Source organism: Cetorhinus maximus, chromosome 20, assembly GCF_964194155.1.
Source record: "Cetorhinus maximus chromosome 20, sCetMax3.hap1.1, whole genome shotgun sequence".
Taxonomy (NCBI): domain Eukaryota; kingdom Metazoa; phylum Chordata; class Chondrichthyes; order Lamniformes; family Cetorhinidae; genus Cetorhinus; species Cetorhinus maximus.
The window spans coordinates 29,243,171-29,258,458 of NC_135898.1; the positions used below are offsets into that span (position 1 = coordinate 29,243,171).

At 45.1% G+C, this 15,288-nt stretch overlaps 1 protein-coding gene across 2 annotated transcripts in view; it reads left to right on the forward strand.

Moving 5' to 3' along the window:
• The window catches only part of LOC144694999 (DPY30 domain-containing protein 1-like), a 63,057-nt gene that overhangs the window by 25,729 nt on the left and 22,040 nt on the right, over positions 1-15,288 (forward strand). For both annotated transcript variants that reach the window (XM_078565840.1, XM_078565841.1), the window contains exon 2: positions 4,430-4,590. In XM_078565840.1, coding sequence (XP_078421966.1) covers positions 4,430-4,590 — 161 coding nt within the window. The remainder of the gene's footprint in view (positions 1-4,429; positions 4,591-15,288) is intronic.

The following is a 15,288-nucleotide window of genomic DNA, read 5'->3' on the forward strand; positions in this document are numbered from 1 at the left end:
AGAGATCAATAGAGAGAGAAAGATCAATACAGAGAGAGAGTGATCAATACAGAGAGAGTGATCAATAAAGAGAGAGTGTCACCAATACGGAGAGTGTGAGAACAATTCAGAGAGTGTGATCACTACAGAGAGAGAGAGGGATATCAATACAGAGAGAGAGTGAACAACACAGAGAGAGAGAATGAGTGATTAATACAGAGAGAGAGTGATCAATACAGAGACAGAGATTGATCAATACAGAGGGAGTGATCAGTACAGAGATAGAGTGATCAATACAGAGAAAGAGTGTGACCAATACAGAGAGAGAGAGAGATCAATACAGAGAGAGAGTGATCAATACAGAGAGAGTGATCAATACAGAGAGAGAAAGAGTGATTAATACAGAGAGAGATTGATGAATACAGAGAGAGAGTGTGAACAATTGAGAGAGAAAGAGTGATCAATACAGAGAGAGAGTGATCAATACAGAGAGAGACTGATCAATACAGAGAGAGGGAATGAGTGATTAATACAGAGAGCGAGTGATCAATACAGAGACAGATTGATCAATACAGAGGGAGTGATCAATATAGAGAGGGTGTGATCAATACAGAGAGAGAGTGATCAATATTGAGAGAGAGATGAATACAGAGAGAGAGAGATGAATACAGAGAGCGAGTGATAAATACAGAGTGAGAGAGTGATCAATACAGAGAGAGAGTGATCAATACAGAGAGAGAGTGATCAATACAGAGAGAGGGAATGAGTGATTAATACAGAGAGCGAGTGATCAATACAGAGACAGATTGATCAATACAGAGGGAGTGATCAATACAGAGAGGGTGTGATCAATACAGAGAGAGAGTGATCAATATTGAGAGAGAGATGAATAGAGAGAGAAAGGTCGATACAGAGAGAGAAAGAGTGATCAATACAGAGAGAGCGAGTGATCAGTACAGAGAGAGTTATCAGTCCAGATTGAGAGAGTGATCGAGACAGAAAGGGAGTGATCAACACATAGACAGAGAGAGAGTGATCAATGCAGAGAGAGAGAGATCAATACAGAGAGAGAGATAGATCAATAGAGAGAGAGAGAGATCGATACAGAGAGACAGTGATCAATGCAGAGAGAGAGTGTGAGCAGTACCGAGAGAGAATGATCAATACAGAGAGAGAGACACCAATACAGAAAGAGAGCGAGGGATCGATACGGAGAGAGCAAGTGATCAATACGGAGAGAGCGAGGGATCGATACAGAGAGGGAGTGAGATCAAAAGAGAGAGAGAGAGCGTGATCAAAAGAGAGAGAGAGACTGCTCAAAAGAGAGAGAGGGATCATTCCAGAGAGCGAGAGTGATCAATTCAGAGAGAGAGAGAGTTCAACAGAGAGAGAAAGAAGGATAAAGGAAAGAGACTGAGATCAATACAGAGTGATTAATACATAGGGAGAGAGATCTATATATATATATATATATATAGAGAGAGAGAGAGATCAATACAGAGAGAGTGATCAATACAGAGAGAGAGAGATCAATACAGCGAGAAGGAGAGAGATCGATCCAGAGAGCGAGAGAGATCAATCCAGAGATCTATCTCTGTGTGAAAGAGAGTGACCAATACAGAGAGAGGGTTCAATACAGAGGGAGAGTGTAATCAATACAGAGAGAGCGACATCAGTACAGAAAGAGAGTAATCAACACAGAGAACGAGGGATCGATAAGGATAAAGTGAGGGATCGAAACGGAGAGAGAGTGAGATCAAAAGAGAGAGAGCGAGACTGATCAGAAGAGAGAGAGACTGATCAAATGATAGAGAGAGAGATCGATACAGAGGGAGAGAGATCAATAAAGAGAGATCAACAGAGAAAGAGATTGATCAATACTGAGAGAGAATGATCAATACAGAAAGAGTGATCAATACAGAGAGAGAGTGATCAATACAGAGAGAGAGGGATCAACACAGAGAGATGAATTCACAGTGAGAGAGATCAATACAGAGAGAGATCAACATAGAGAGAGAGAATGATCAATACAGAGAGAGAGATCAACACAGCGAGAAAGAGATCATAGAGAGCGAGAGATCAATACAGAGAGAGAGAGATCAATACAGAGGGAGAGTGAACAATCCAGAGAGCAAGCGTGAACAATCCAGAGAGCGAGAGTGATCAATCCAGAGAGCAAGAGTGATCAGTCCAGAGAGAGCAAGTGATTAACCCAGAGAGAGAGAGTTCAACAGAGAGGGAGAAGGATCAATACAGAGAGACAGAAGGATCAATAAAAAGAGAGAAAGATCAAAACAGAGAGAGTGATCAATGCAGAGAGAGAGTGATCACTATACAGAGAGAAAGTGATCAATACAGAGAGATCAATACAGAGAGAGGGAGTTCAATGCTGAGAGAGAGACAGATCAATACAGAGAGAGTGATCAGTACAGAGAGAGAGTGATCAATACAGAGAGAGAGGGATTAGTGCAGAGAGAGAGTGATCAATACAGAGAGAGAAAGGGGGAATCAATACAGAGAGAGAGCGTGGTCAATACAGAGAGAGTGAGTGATCAATGTAGTGAGAGATAGAGATCTATATAGAGAGAGAGAGAGATCAATAACGAGAAAGAGAGATCAATACAGTGAGAGATATCAATACAGAGAGAGACAGATCCATACAGAGAGAGAGAGATCAAGACAGTGAGAGATATCAAGACAGAGAGAGACAGATCCACACAGAGAGAGAGAGAGATCCATACAGAGTAGTGATCAATACATAAAGAGAGTGATTAATACAGGGAGAGAAAGAGATCCATATAGAGATAGAGAGAGATCAATAAGGAGAAAGAGAGATCAATACAGAGAAAGAGAAGGATCAATTTAGAGAGAGAGAGATCAACACAGAGTGATCAATTCGGATAGAGGTCAACAGAGAGAGAGAGATCATTACAGAGAGAGAGTTATCAATACAGAGAGGGATTGGGAGATGAATACAGAGAGAGACAGAGTGATCAATACAGAGACAGAGAGAGATCAATATGGGGAGAGAGAAAGATCAATACAGTGAGGGAGAGAGAGACCAATACAGAGAGAGTGATCAATACAGAGAGAGAGAGAGAGTGATCAATACAGAGAGAGTGAGATGAATACAGAAGAGAGAGAGTGTGGTCAATACAGAGAAAGAGAGTGTGGTCAATACAGAGAGAGTGAGTGATCAATGCAGTGAGAGATAGAGATCAATATAGAGAGAGAATGCTCAATACAGAGAGAGAGAGATCAATACAGAGAGAGTGAGATGAATACAGAGAGAGATCAATACAGAGAGAGAGAGAGAGATCAATATATATATCAAGAGAGACTGATCAATACGGAGAGAGAGTGATCAATACGGAGAGAGTGATCAACACAGAGACAGAGATCAATACAGAGAGAGAGGTGTCAATATATATATAAAGAGAGAGTGATCAATATGGAGAAAGAGTGATCAATACGGAGAGAGAGTGATCAATACAGAGAGAGAGAGATCAATATATATAAAGAGAGAGTGATCAGTATGGAGAGAGAGTGATCAATGCAGAGAGAGCGAGGTCAATACAGAGAGAGAGAGAGATCAATATATATAAAGAGAGAATGATCAATACGGAGAGAGAGTGATTAATACGGAGAGAGAGAGATCAATACAGAGAGAGATCAATACAGAGAGTGATTAATACAAAGAGAGTGACCAATACTGAGAGAATGATCAATATGGAGAGAGAGTGATCAATACAGAGAAAGAGATATCAGTACAGAGAGAGAGAGAGATCAATATATATAAAGAGAGAGTGATCAATATGGAGAGAGAGTGATCAATATGGAGAGTGATCAATATGGAGAGAGTGATCAATGCAGAGAGCGAGGTCAATACAGAGAGGGAGAGAGAGATCAATATATATACATAAAGAGAGAATGATCAATACGGAGAGAGAGTGATTAATACGGAGAGAGAGAGATCAATACAGAGAGAGATCAATACAGAGAGTGATTAATACAAAGAGAGTGACCAATACGGAGAGAGAATGATCAATATGGAGAGAGAGCGATCAATACAGATAGAGAGAGTGATCAATACGGAGAGAGAGTGATCAATACGGAGATAGTGAGTTATTTATTCAGAGAGAGAAATTGATCAATCGAGATAGAGTGATCTATACAGAGAGTGAAAGCGATTAATGCAGAGGGAATTATCAATACAATGAGAGAGCTATCATTGTGTGTGTTGACTGTTCCATATCTGGGGATGTGAGGGAATAGTACATGTGACTGGTGATCAATACGGTGTATGTGTTCTGTGTGTAGTGTTTGTTCCTGTCTCCATGTGTCTGTGTTGATAACCTTGCTGTTTGATATGGACAATTTTGCTGAATTGACCCGAACATTCTTTAGGTAGGGTAATGTTTTTGCAGTCTTTGATATCATTACCTGACAGTCTCTCAGCAGGAGATGGATTCAAACTATCTGAGGGTTGTTTTGGGTGACTGCCTGACTGAAGGGTTGGCAGAGGTGGCAGAGCATCGACCGATCGACCCTATTGATTACCTGGCACACTGGCTGTATAAATACAGAGAAAACCTCGACTTAGCATTACAGGTGAGATTGCTGGTTTTCATTGCATACCAGCACTCCGAGCTGAATTGTTTCTTCCCTCAGCTTGCCTCGTTCCCTTAGTTCTCACCGTCTCCTCATAGAGTGTTAAGTCGCATGGAGAAAAGTAGCAGCTCTCAATAACCAATACTCCTGTACTGACTGTAGCTGGGTACTCTCTCTGTTGTTTATCCAGTAATTCACTGTGGCCACACTTGTGATTGTCTCTGGGTTTGCGCCCACTGTCCTCTCCAGTGACTCACTTGTTGTAGTGTGTTGGACACTATTCACTGGGTTTTAATTAAGTCTTTGTAGTCTTAAGTAGGTTAACCGTATGTATTTATTAACTACAAGAACTATGTACAGATATACAGTAAAGGGTTCAAGCTGGGTGCTGTCTCCATGCTTGCTTGTGCACATGGCTCTATTCAACATTAGACTGACCCCTAGGTATGTGGGTCATGTGTTCTCCTATAACACAGTGTGGGTGGTACTGCACTCAGTCCCACGTTAACCCTATATGTGTCAGACCCTTTATTCCAAACCTCCCCCCAAGTCTTTATCCAATGTATTTCAAGTTATTTTTGTTTACCCCATGCATTTACATCGTTATTACTACCCCATCTCCCCACTTCAAGTCTCTGAATTCATGGGTTCAGGCAGTCTGGAGGCTTTATAACCTACTGTCGGAGGCTTGGTACGCTCTGTTGTTGTAGGTAAACTCTTGATTTGGAGGTTGTTCTGGCATCTGGGTATCTTTTCATCCTCTTTTTCCATTCCTTGCTATTGAACCGCTCTCTGTCGATTTGGCAGTTGTGGTGATGGATGGTTGTTGTTCCATCCCATTTCTTGTGGCGTGGATGAATGTTGTGCTCGTCTCCATGTCATTTTTTTCCTCTTTTTCTTTTGTTGTGTGGATCGTTGTGATGCCTTCTAACCGGGTGCAGGAAAGTGGGATTAGAAAGGGCACCTGGGTGTCCACGGGCTGGCATGGACAAGATGGGCCGAATGGCCTCCTTCTGTGCTGTAACTTTTCTATGGTTCTAAGATGGCCATTCCTGTTATGAGGATGTGGTTCTTTAGTAAGCTCACCTTTGCATTTGGCTGTGTGGTGTGCTGTCAGTAATGGACGGCTGCTACTTGGTTCCAGCATTGTCTGTGGAAACTCTTCAAACCAGCAAGGATTTCAATAATCTCAAACAGAGTGATTGAGATTTATTAGCTGAAAATATTTGATGATCCCTTTAAATGATATTGGCTGGAGTCTATTCTGCTGATGAACATATGTTCAGCTTTGCATGTTGAAGAGACTATTATATCGATGCTGAGGTGGAAAATAGCAGCACTAGCATCAGTTTTACACAACTGACCCCATGATCTGCTTCCTCTGTATACTTCTGACTCACATTGCCAATGCTCATGCTATTTCCCTCACCAAAACAGTGCTCGATATGTGACGCACAGGAAACCTGCGAACACACCAGGGATGCCATTTTTGTACCAAAAAGGAAGCCATAGTGCTAATAAGGGCAGCAGATGCATGGGAACAACACCACATGCAAGTTCCTCTCCCAGTCACACATCATCCTGACTTGGAACCAAAAACAGAAAGTGCTGAAAAAACTCAGCAGGTCTGGCAGCATCTGTAGAGAGAGAAACAGAGTTAACGTTTCAAGTCCAATATGACTCTACTTCAGAACTGGAGAGAGAGGTAGGAATGTGATGGGTTTTAAACTGTTGCAAACATAGGGAGGGGCAGGTGGACTAAAAGGGAAGGGATAGGGTGAGAGCAGGAGAGATTAAATGACAAAGATGTTATAGAACACAAGGCAAAGAGAGTGGTAATGATAGCAGGAACAAAGCATTGGTCCAGAGTAAGTGTTAATAGCAGAATAAAGGTCAGCGGTGTCTGAAAATAGAACATGAGTACCAGATTCAGATTGGCACTAGGGGAAAAAATAAAAATGGAGTACAGTGTTAATGGTCTGAAGTTGTTGAACTGAATGTTGAGTCCAGAAGGATATAAAATGCCTAATTGGAAGATAAGCTGCTGTTCCTCCAGCTTGCGCTGGGCTTCACTGGAACATTATAGCAACTCAAGGACAGAAACATGAGTGTAACAGCAGGATGATGAATTGAAATGGCAAGTGACAAGAAGGTTGGGGTCATGCTTGCAAAGCAGTCACCCAATCTGCATTTAGTCTCCCCAATATAGAGGGGATCGCATGGTGAGCGATATAGTATACAAAACATAGTATACATAGTATACAAAATTGAAAGAAGGACAAGTAAATCACTGCTTCACCTGAAGAAGAGTTTCGTTCCGAAAAGGAATCATATTGTTTCGACATTAACTCTATTTCTCCCTCCACAAATGCTGCCAGACCTGTTGAGTTTTTCCAGCATTTTTTTATTTCAGATCTCCAGTGTTGCTTTTATTTTACTAACTTGGAACTATATCACCTTTACTTCACTGCCTCTGGGACAAAAACATGGAACTCTCTTTCTAACAGTACTGTGTACTGAGAGTATAGCTACACAAAATAGCCTGCAACGATTCAAGAAGGTGACTGACCATTAGCTTCAAGATGCCACCATCAAGAGCAGTTAGGGATGGGAAATAAATGCAGGCCTTGCCAGCAATGCCCACATCTCATGAAAGAATAGGAAAAATGAAGCTATTAGTTTGAAGCCTGGGAGCGAAAGCGCAACCCAGGGAGCCAGGGAGAGAGAGAGAGAGCAAGTGAGAGAGAGAGCAACACAGAGAGAGCGACACAGAGAGAGAGAGAGACAGAGAGAGAGCGAGTGATTCAGAGATGGAGTGACTCAGAGAGCAAGTGACTCAAACAGAGGGAGAGAGGCAGAGAGAGAGAGCGACTCAGAGGGAGAGAGAGGGATTGGGCAACAGAGAGAGAGGGCAACTCATGGAGAGAGAGCGAGCAAGTGACTCAGAGAGCACGAGCAACAGAGAGAGGGAGCAACTCAGAGAGAGAATGAATGACTCAGAGAAAGAGAGAGTTTGAGCAGCTCAGAGAGAGAATTCGAACGACTCAGAGAGAGAGATTTCAAGTGACTCAGAGAGGGAGTTCGAGTGACTCAGGGAGAAAGAGAGCGAGCGACTCAGAGAGAGCAAGCGACTCAAACAGAGAGAGCAACTCAAAGAGAGAGAGAGGGCGAGCGACTCAGAGAGCGCGAACGACTCAGAGAGAGAGCGAGCAACTGAGAAAGAGAGTGACTGAGAGAGCGAAAGCAACAGAGAGAAAGCGACAGAGAGAGAATGAGAGCGACTCAGAGAGAGAGAGAGAACAAGTGACTCAAACAGAGAGAGAGAGCGACTCAAACAGAGAGAGAGAGCACGACTCAGAGAGGGGGGGAGCAACTCAGGGAGAGAGCAAGCGACTCAAACACAGAAAGAGAGCGACTCAAACAAAGAAAGAGAGAGAGCGACACAGAGAGAGAGAGTGGCGCAGAGGAGAGACAAAGCGAGCGACTCAGAGAAAGAGAGCAAGCAACTCAAACACAGTGACTTAAACAGAGAGAGAGAGCAACTCAGAGTTAGAGATTGAGTGACTCAGAGAACGAGTGACTCAGAGAGAGAGCGAATGACTCAAGAGGGAGAGAGAGAGCGAGCGACTCAAACAGAGAAAGAGTGACCCAGCAAAAGCGACAGCGAGTGAGTCAAAGAGAGGGAGAGTGAGCAACTCAGAGAGAGAGAGCGCGAGCGACAGAGAGAGAGAGTGCGACTCAGAAAGAGAGAGAGAGCAACTCAGAGAGAAAGCAAACGACTCAGAGAGAGAGAGGGGAGCAACTCAGAGAGAGAGAGGGAGCAACTCAGAGAGAGAGGGAACAAGTGATTCAAACATAGAGTATCACTTGCTCTCTGGTTTATCTAGAAATGCAAATGTTCTTCTCACCTCACGTTCTAAAACTTCAGCCATGTTTACGTATTTAGCATTTCAAACCTAGTTTCCCTTCTGATACATCAAAGCACCCAGACCAGCTGTCTGTAATTCAACTAAAACTCACACACAAACAGCTACACGCAGAGAAACTAATCCAGACCCCACTATTAACCTATTAACTACATTTACAATAAATTACAATAATATTATGAAAATTATTATATTTTCATGACACTCTCCTCCTTACTGGAAAATGAACTGTCCTATTTAAAAAGACAGCTTCATTTTCTTAACCCATCTTATATTACCTCATCTACTTATCTATATGCAGACACTCTTACATTATCAGATGCAAGCATTAACATAACAATATATATAAGAATCCTTGGTATCAACAGAAATCGTTCCAGTCCAGTGTCCAGGTTTTTAAATGTCCTATTTTCACTTTCAGCTTCAAACTCTTGACAATGCATCAGCAATCAGGTTTTCTCATCCAGCCACATGTATAATCTGTAGATTAAATGGTTGCAGTAATAAACTCCATCAGAAAGCGACTCAGAGAAAGAGTTTGAGTAATTCAGAGAGAGAGAGAGTGTGACTCAGAAGGATAGAGAGAGAGCAACTTAGAGAGAGGGAAAGAGAGTGACTCAGAAAGAGAGAGAGTGACTCAGAGAGACAAAGCGACTCAGAGAGAGAGAAAGAGTGGCTCAGAGTGAGAGTGAGTGACTCAAAGAGAGGGGGAGAGAGAGAGCAAGCGACTCAGAGAGAGAGTAACTCAGAGAGATAGAGAAAGAGAGCGATTCAGAGAGATAGAGAGAGCAACTCAAAGGGAGAGAGCAGCTCAGAGAGAGCGACTCAGAGATAGGGAGAGAGCAAGTGACTCAGATGGAGAGAGAGAGCAAGCGACTAAGAGAGAAAGAAAGCGACAGAGAGAGAGAGCACAACAGAGGGAGAGATAAGCTAAGAGTGAGAGCAACTCAGAGAGAGAGCGAATCAGAGATAGAGAGCGAGTGACCCAGAGAGAGAGTTTGAGTGACTTAGAGAGAGAGCACGAATGACTCAGAGAGAAAAAGCAAGTGACTCAAACAGAAGGTGAGTGACTCAGAGAGAGAGTGAGCAAATCAGGGAGAGAACGAACGACAGAGAGAGTTCGAGCTACTCAGAGAGTGAGCGACTCAAACAGAGAGAGAGCAACTCACGGAGACCGAGAGAGCGCAAGAGACGCAGAGACAGAGAAAGTGACTCAAACAGAGAGTGAGCGACTTAGAGAGAGAGAGCGGCTCAGAGAAAGTGAGCGACTCAGAAAGAGAGCAAGCGATTCAAACAGAGAGAGAGTAACTCACAGAGAGAGCGAGTGACTCAGAGAGAGAGAAAGCAACTCAAACAGAGAGAGAGAGCGACTCAGAAAGAAAGAGTGAGCAACTCAGAGAGAGAGCGAGTGACTCAGAGAGAGCGAGAGCCGGAGATCGGGCAAGTGAGAGAAAGAGAGAGGGAGAAAGTGACTGAGAGAGAGAACGACAGAGAGAGAATGCGACTCAGAGAGAGAGAGAGTGATTCAAACAGAGAGAAAGCAACTCCAACAGATAGAGAGAGCGACTCAGAGTGAGAGAGACAGAGAGAGAGAGTGACTCAGAAAGAGAGAGAGCATGACTCAGAGAGAGAGCGAGTGAGTGACTCAATGAGAGCGAGAGCAAACGACTCAGAGAGAGAAAGCAACTTAGAGAGGGAGAAAGAGAGACTGAGAGAGAGAGAGCGAGCGGCTCAATGAGAGAGAGGAGGAGCAACTCAGAGAGAGCGAGAGCAAGTGACTCAAACACAGAGAGAAAGAGCATCTCAAACTCAGAGAGAGCGTGGCTCAAAGACAGGGAGAGAGAATGACTCAGAGAGAGAGAGAAAATGAGTGACTCAGAGAGAGTCACTGAAAAGCTTTGCACTTTTGTTTCAAAATTTGTCCAGAAACTTTAAAGGATTATGGTCTGTACAAACAATTGTTTCTGACAAATTGTTTGCTACGTAAATCTCAAAATACTGCAGACCCAAAGTCTCCTTTTCAATCACTGAATATCTTCTCTATTGTACATTCAATTTCCATGAAAAATACCCTATCGGTTTCTCAATTGTAATCTACTTGTCATCTACTTGTAATAATACAGCCCCAATGCCTATATCGCTTGTGTCAATGGCCAACATAAACTGCTTGGCATAATTGAGCACTGCCAAACTGGTGTCATAGTTAACACAGCTTTCAAACTGTCAAATGCCTTCTGACACTCCTGTGTCTATTGAAACTTCTTGTTCTTTTTTAATTGTTCAGCCAGTGGAGCAACCGCACTGCTAAAATTTGGTACAAATTTCTGGTAAAACCCACTCATGCCCAGAAATCTCAAAAGAGAGAGGGAGTGACTCAGAGTGTGAGCGAGCGACTCAGAGCGAGAGAGAGCAACTCAGAGACAAAGAGAGCATGACTCAGAGAGAGAGAGAGCGGGCAACTCGGAGCGAGCAACTCAAGGAGAGAGAGAGAGAGAGGGAGTGAGTCATGGAGAGAGAGAGAGAGCAAGTGACTCAAACAGAGAGAGAGAAAAAAGCAACTCAGAGATAGAGCGATCGACTCAGAATCACAGAATCACACAGTGCAGAAGAGGCCCTTCGGCCCATCAAGTCTGCACCAGCACATGAGAAACACCTGACCTACCTACCTAATCCCATTTACCAGCATTTGGCCCATAGACTTGAATATTATGATGTGCCAAGGGCTTATCCAGGTACTTTTTAAAGGATGTGAGGCAACCCGCCTCCACCACCCTCCCAGGCAGCGCATTCCAGACCGTCACCACCCTCTGGGTAAAAAAGTTTTTCCTCACTTCCCCCCTAAACCTCCTGCTCCTCAAGTGACTGAGAAAGAGAGAGCGACTGAGGGAGAGTGAGAGTGACTCAGAGAGAGGGAGAGAGAGAGGAAATAAGTCAGAGAGAGCGACTCAGAGAGAGAGAGCGACTCAGAGGGAGAGAGAGAGCAAGTAAGTGAGCAACTCAGAGAGAGAAACAGAGTGAGAGCAAGCAACTCAGAGAGAGAAAGAGCGACTCAGAGAGAGAGAAAGAGAGAGAGCACAAGCAACTCAGAGAGAGAGTGATGCAGAGCAAGTGACTGAAACAGAGAGAGAGTGACTCAGAGGGGGAGAGATCGAGTAAGCAACAGAGAGAGATAGAGTGACTGAGAGAGAGAGATACAACAGAGAGAGAGAGATACAGAGAGAGAGAGCACAACTCAGAGAGTGAGCAAGAACGAGCAACTTAGAGAGAGAGAGAGCAAGTGATCAAACAAAGAGAGAAAGTGACTCAGAGAGAGATAGAGGGGAAAGAGAGAGAGAGTGATTCAGAGAGAGAGAGACCGATCGACTCAGAGAGATGCAGATCAAGTGACTCAAATGGAGAGAGAGAGAGCGACTCAGAGAGGGAGACAGAGAGAGCAAGTTACTCAATGAGAGAGGGAGCGTGACTGAGAGAGAGCGATCGACTCAGAGAGAGCAAGTGATTCAGAGCGAGAGGGAGCAACTCAAAGACAAAGAGAGAGTGACTCAGAGAGAGAAAGAAAGAGAGAGTGGGCAACTCGGAACGAGCGACTCAAGGAGAGAGAGAGAGGGAGTGAGTCGGGGGAGAGAGAGAGCAAGGGACTCATACAGAGAGAGGGAGAGAAAAGCAACTCAGAGAGCGATCGACTCCAGAAAGAGAGAGCAGGTGACTCAGAAAGAGAGAGAGAACAAACGACTCAAAGGGACAGAGTGAGCGACTCAGAGAGAGAGAGAGCAACTCAGAGAGAGGGAGCAGGAGAGAGAGAGAGAGCAAGCAACTCAAACAGAGTGAGAGTGCAACAGAGAGAGAGCAAGCGACTGAGAGAGAGAGAGACAGAGAGAGAGTGAATGACTCAGAGAATGAGTGATCGAGTGACTGAGAGAGAGGGAGCGACACAGAGAGTGAGCGAGCGACTCAGCGAGAGAGAGCAATTCAGAGAGAGCAACTCAGATAAAGAGCAGGCGACTCAGGGAGAACGACTCAGAGAGAGTGAGAGAGAGAGCAAGTGACTCAAACACAGAGAGAGAGTGACTCAGAGAGAGAGTGATAGAGAGCGACTCAGAGAGGGAGAGCAACTCAGAGAGAGAGCAAGTGACTCAAACACAGAGAGAGCAACTAAGAGGGTGAGAGAGCAAGCGAGCAACTCAGAGAGGGAGAGATAAGAGTGACTGACAGAGAGAGAGTGTGATTCAGAAAGTGAGTGAGGGCGAGCAACTTAGAGAGAGAGAGAGTGACAGAGAGAGAGAGAAAGAGAGCGACTTCAAGAGAGAGAGAGAAAGGGCAAGTGACTCAAACGGAAGGGAGAGTGACTCAGAAAGAGAGAGAGAGAGCGACTTGGAGGGAGCGACTCAGAGAGAGATACAGAGGGAGCAAGTCAGAGAGTGAGTGACTCAGAAAGAGAGCAAGTGACTCAAACAGAGAGAGAGAGTAACTCAGGGAGAGACAGGGAGAGAGAGAGCAAGCGACTGAGAGTGACAGAGATAGTGACTCAGAGAGTGAGAGTGAATCAGAGAGAGAGCGCGAGCAACTCAGAGAGAGATGCAGATAAAATGATTCAGAGAGAGAGCGACTCAGAGAGGGAGAGAGAGATAACGAACGACTCAATGAGAGAGGGAGAGTAAGTGACTGAGACGAGAGAGAGAGCGACTGAGAGAGAGTGACAGAGAGAGAGCGACTCAGAGATAGAGAGAGAAAGAGAGCAACTCAGAGAGAGAGTGAATCAGAGTGCGAGCGAGCGACTCAGCGAGAGAGAGCGACTCAGAGAGAGAGAGTGGGCGATTCAGAGAGAGAGAGAACAAACAACTCAGAAAGAGGGACAGAGTGAGCGACTCAGAGAGAGAGCGGCAGAGAGAGAGAGCAAGTGACTCAAACAGAGTAAAAGGGGTGACAGAGAGAGAGAGCAAGCGACAGAGAGAAAGAGAGAGAGAGTAACAGAGAGTGACAAAGAGAGAGAGCGACTCAGAGAAAGAGAGATAGAGAGTGACTCAGAGTGAGAGCGAGCAACTCAGCGAGAGAGAGCAACTCAGAGAGAGAGTGGACGATTCAGAGAGAAAGATAACGAACGACTCAGAGAACAGAAGCGAGCGAGCGACTCAGAGAGGGAGAGCAGCTCAGAGAGAGAGAGCGGCAGAGAGAGAGAGAGCAAGCAACTCAAACAGAGTAAAAGGGGTGACAGAGAGAGCAAGTGAGCAAGCGACTCAGAGAGAGTGCAATTCAGAGAGAGAGCAAGCGACTCAGAAAGAGGGAGAGCAACTCAGAGAGAGAGAGCGAGCAACTCAGAGAGATAGAAACAGAGAGAGAGCAAGCAACACAGAGAGAAAGAGCAACTTAGAGAGAGACAGAGAGAGCAAGCAACTCAGAGAGAGATGCAGAGCAAGTGACTCAAACAGAGAGAGAGAGCGACTCGGGGAGAGAATGAGCGAGCGACTCAGCGAGTGATAGAGCGTCAGACAGAGAGATACAGTGACTGAGAAAGAGTACAATTCAGTGAGAGCGAGCGACTTAGAGAGAGAGCGACTGAGAGAGAGAGCAACTGAAAGAGATAGAGAGAGAGGGAGAGAAAGAGCAAGTATCTCAGAGTGAGGACTCAGAGAGAACAAGTGACTCAAACAGAAGGGAGAGTGACTTAGAGAGAGAGAGAGCGAGTGACTCGAGGGGGAGCGACTCAGAGAGATGGAGAAAGAAAGAGAGCAAGTGACTCAAACAGAGAGAGAGAGAAAGAGCGACTCAGAGGGAGAGAGAGCGTGCGACTCAGCAAATGAGTGAGCGACTCAGAGAGGGAGTGACTCAGAGAGAGAGCAAGTGACTCAGAGAGAGAGGGAGTGACTCAGAGAGAGAGTGACTCAGAGAGAGCGAGCGACTGAGAGAGAATGACAGAGAGAGCAACTTAGAGAGAGAGAGAGAGAGAGTGAGCGACTCAGAGAGAGCGAGTGACTCAAACAGAGAGAGAGAATGACTCAGAGAGAGGGAGAGAAAGTGAGCGACTGAGAGAGATGCAGATCAAATGACTCAAACAGAGAGAGAGTGACTCATAGAGGGAGACAGAGAGAGCGAGCGACTCGGGGAGAGAATGAGCGAGCGACTCAGCGAGTGATAGAGCGTCTGACAGAGAGATACAGCGACTGAAAAAGAGTGCGATTCAGTGAGAGCGAGCGACTTAGAGAGAGAGAGCGACTGAGAGAGAGAGAGCAACTCAGAGAAAGAGAAAGAGGGAGAGAAAGAGCGAGTATCTCAGAGTGAGTGAGGACTCAGAGAGAGCAAGTGACTCAAACAGAAGGGAGAGTGACTCAGAGAGAGAGCGAGTGACTCGAGGGGGAGCGACTCAGAGAGAGGGAGAAAGAGAGAGAGCACGTGACTCAAACAGAGAGAGAGAGAAAGAGCGACTCAGAGAGAGCGCGCGACTCAGCAAATGAGTGAGCGACTCAGAGAGGGAGTGACTCTGAGAGAGAGAGCAAATGACTCAGAGAGAGAGAGAGAGAGGGAGTGACTCAGAGAGAGTGACTCAGAGAGAGCGAGCGACTGAGAGAGAATGACAGAGAGAGCGACTTAGAGAGAGAGAGAGTGAGCGACTCAGAGAGAGCGAGTGACTCAAACAGAGAGAGAGAATGACTCAGAGAGAGGGAGAGAAAGCGAGCGACTGAGAGAGATCCAGATCAAATGACTCAAACAGAGAGAGAGTGACTCATAGAGGGAGACAGAGAGAGCGACTCAATGAGAGAGAGCGCGACTGAGAGAG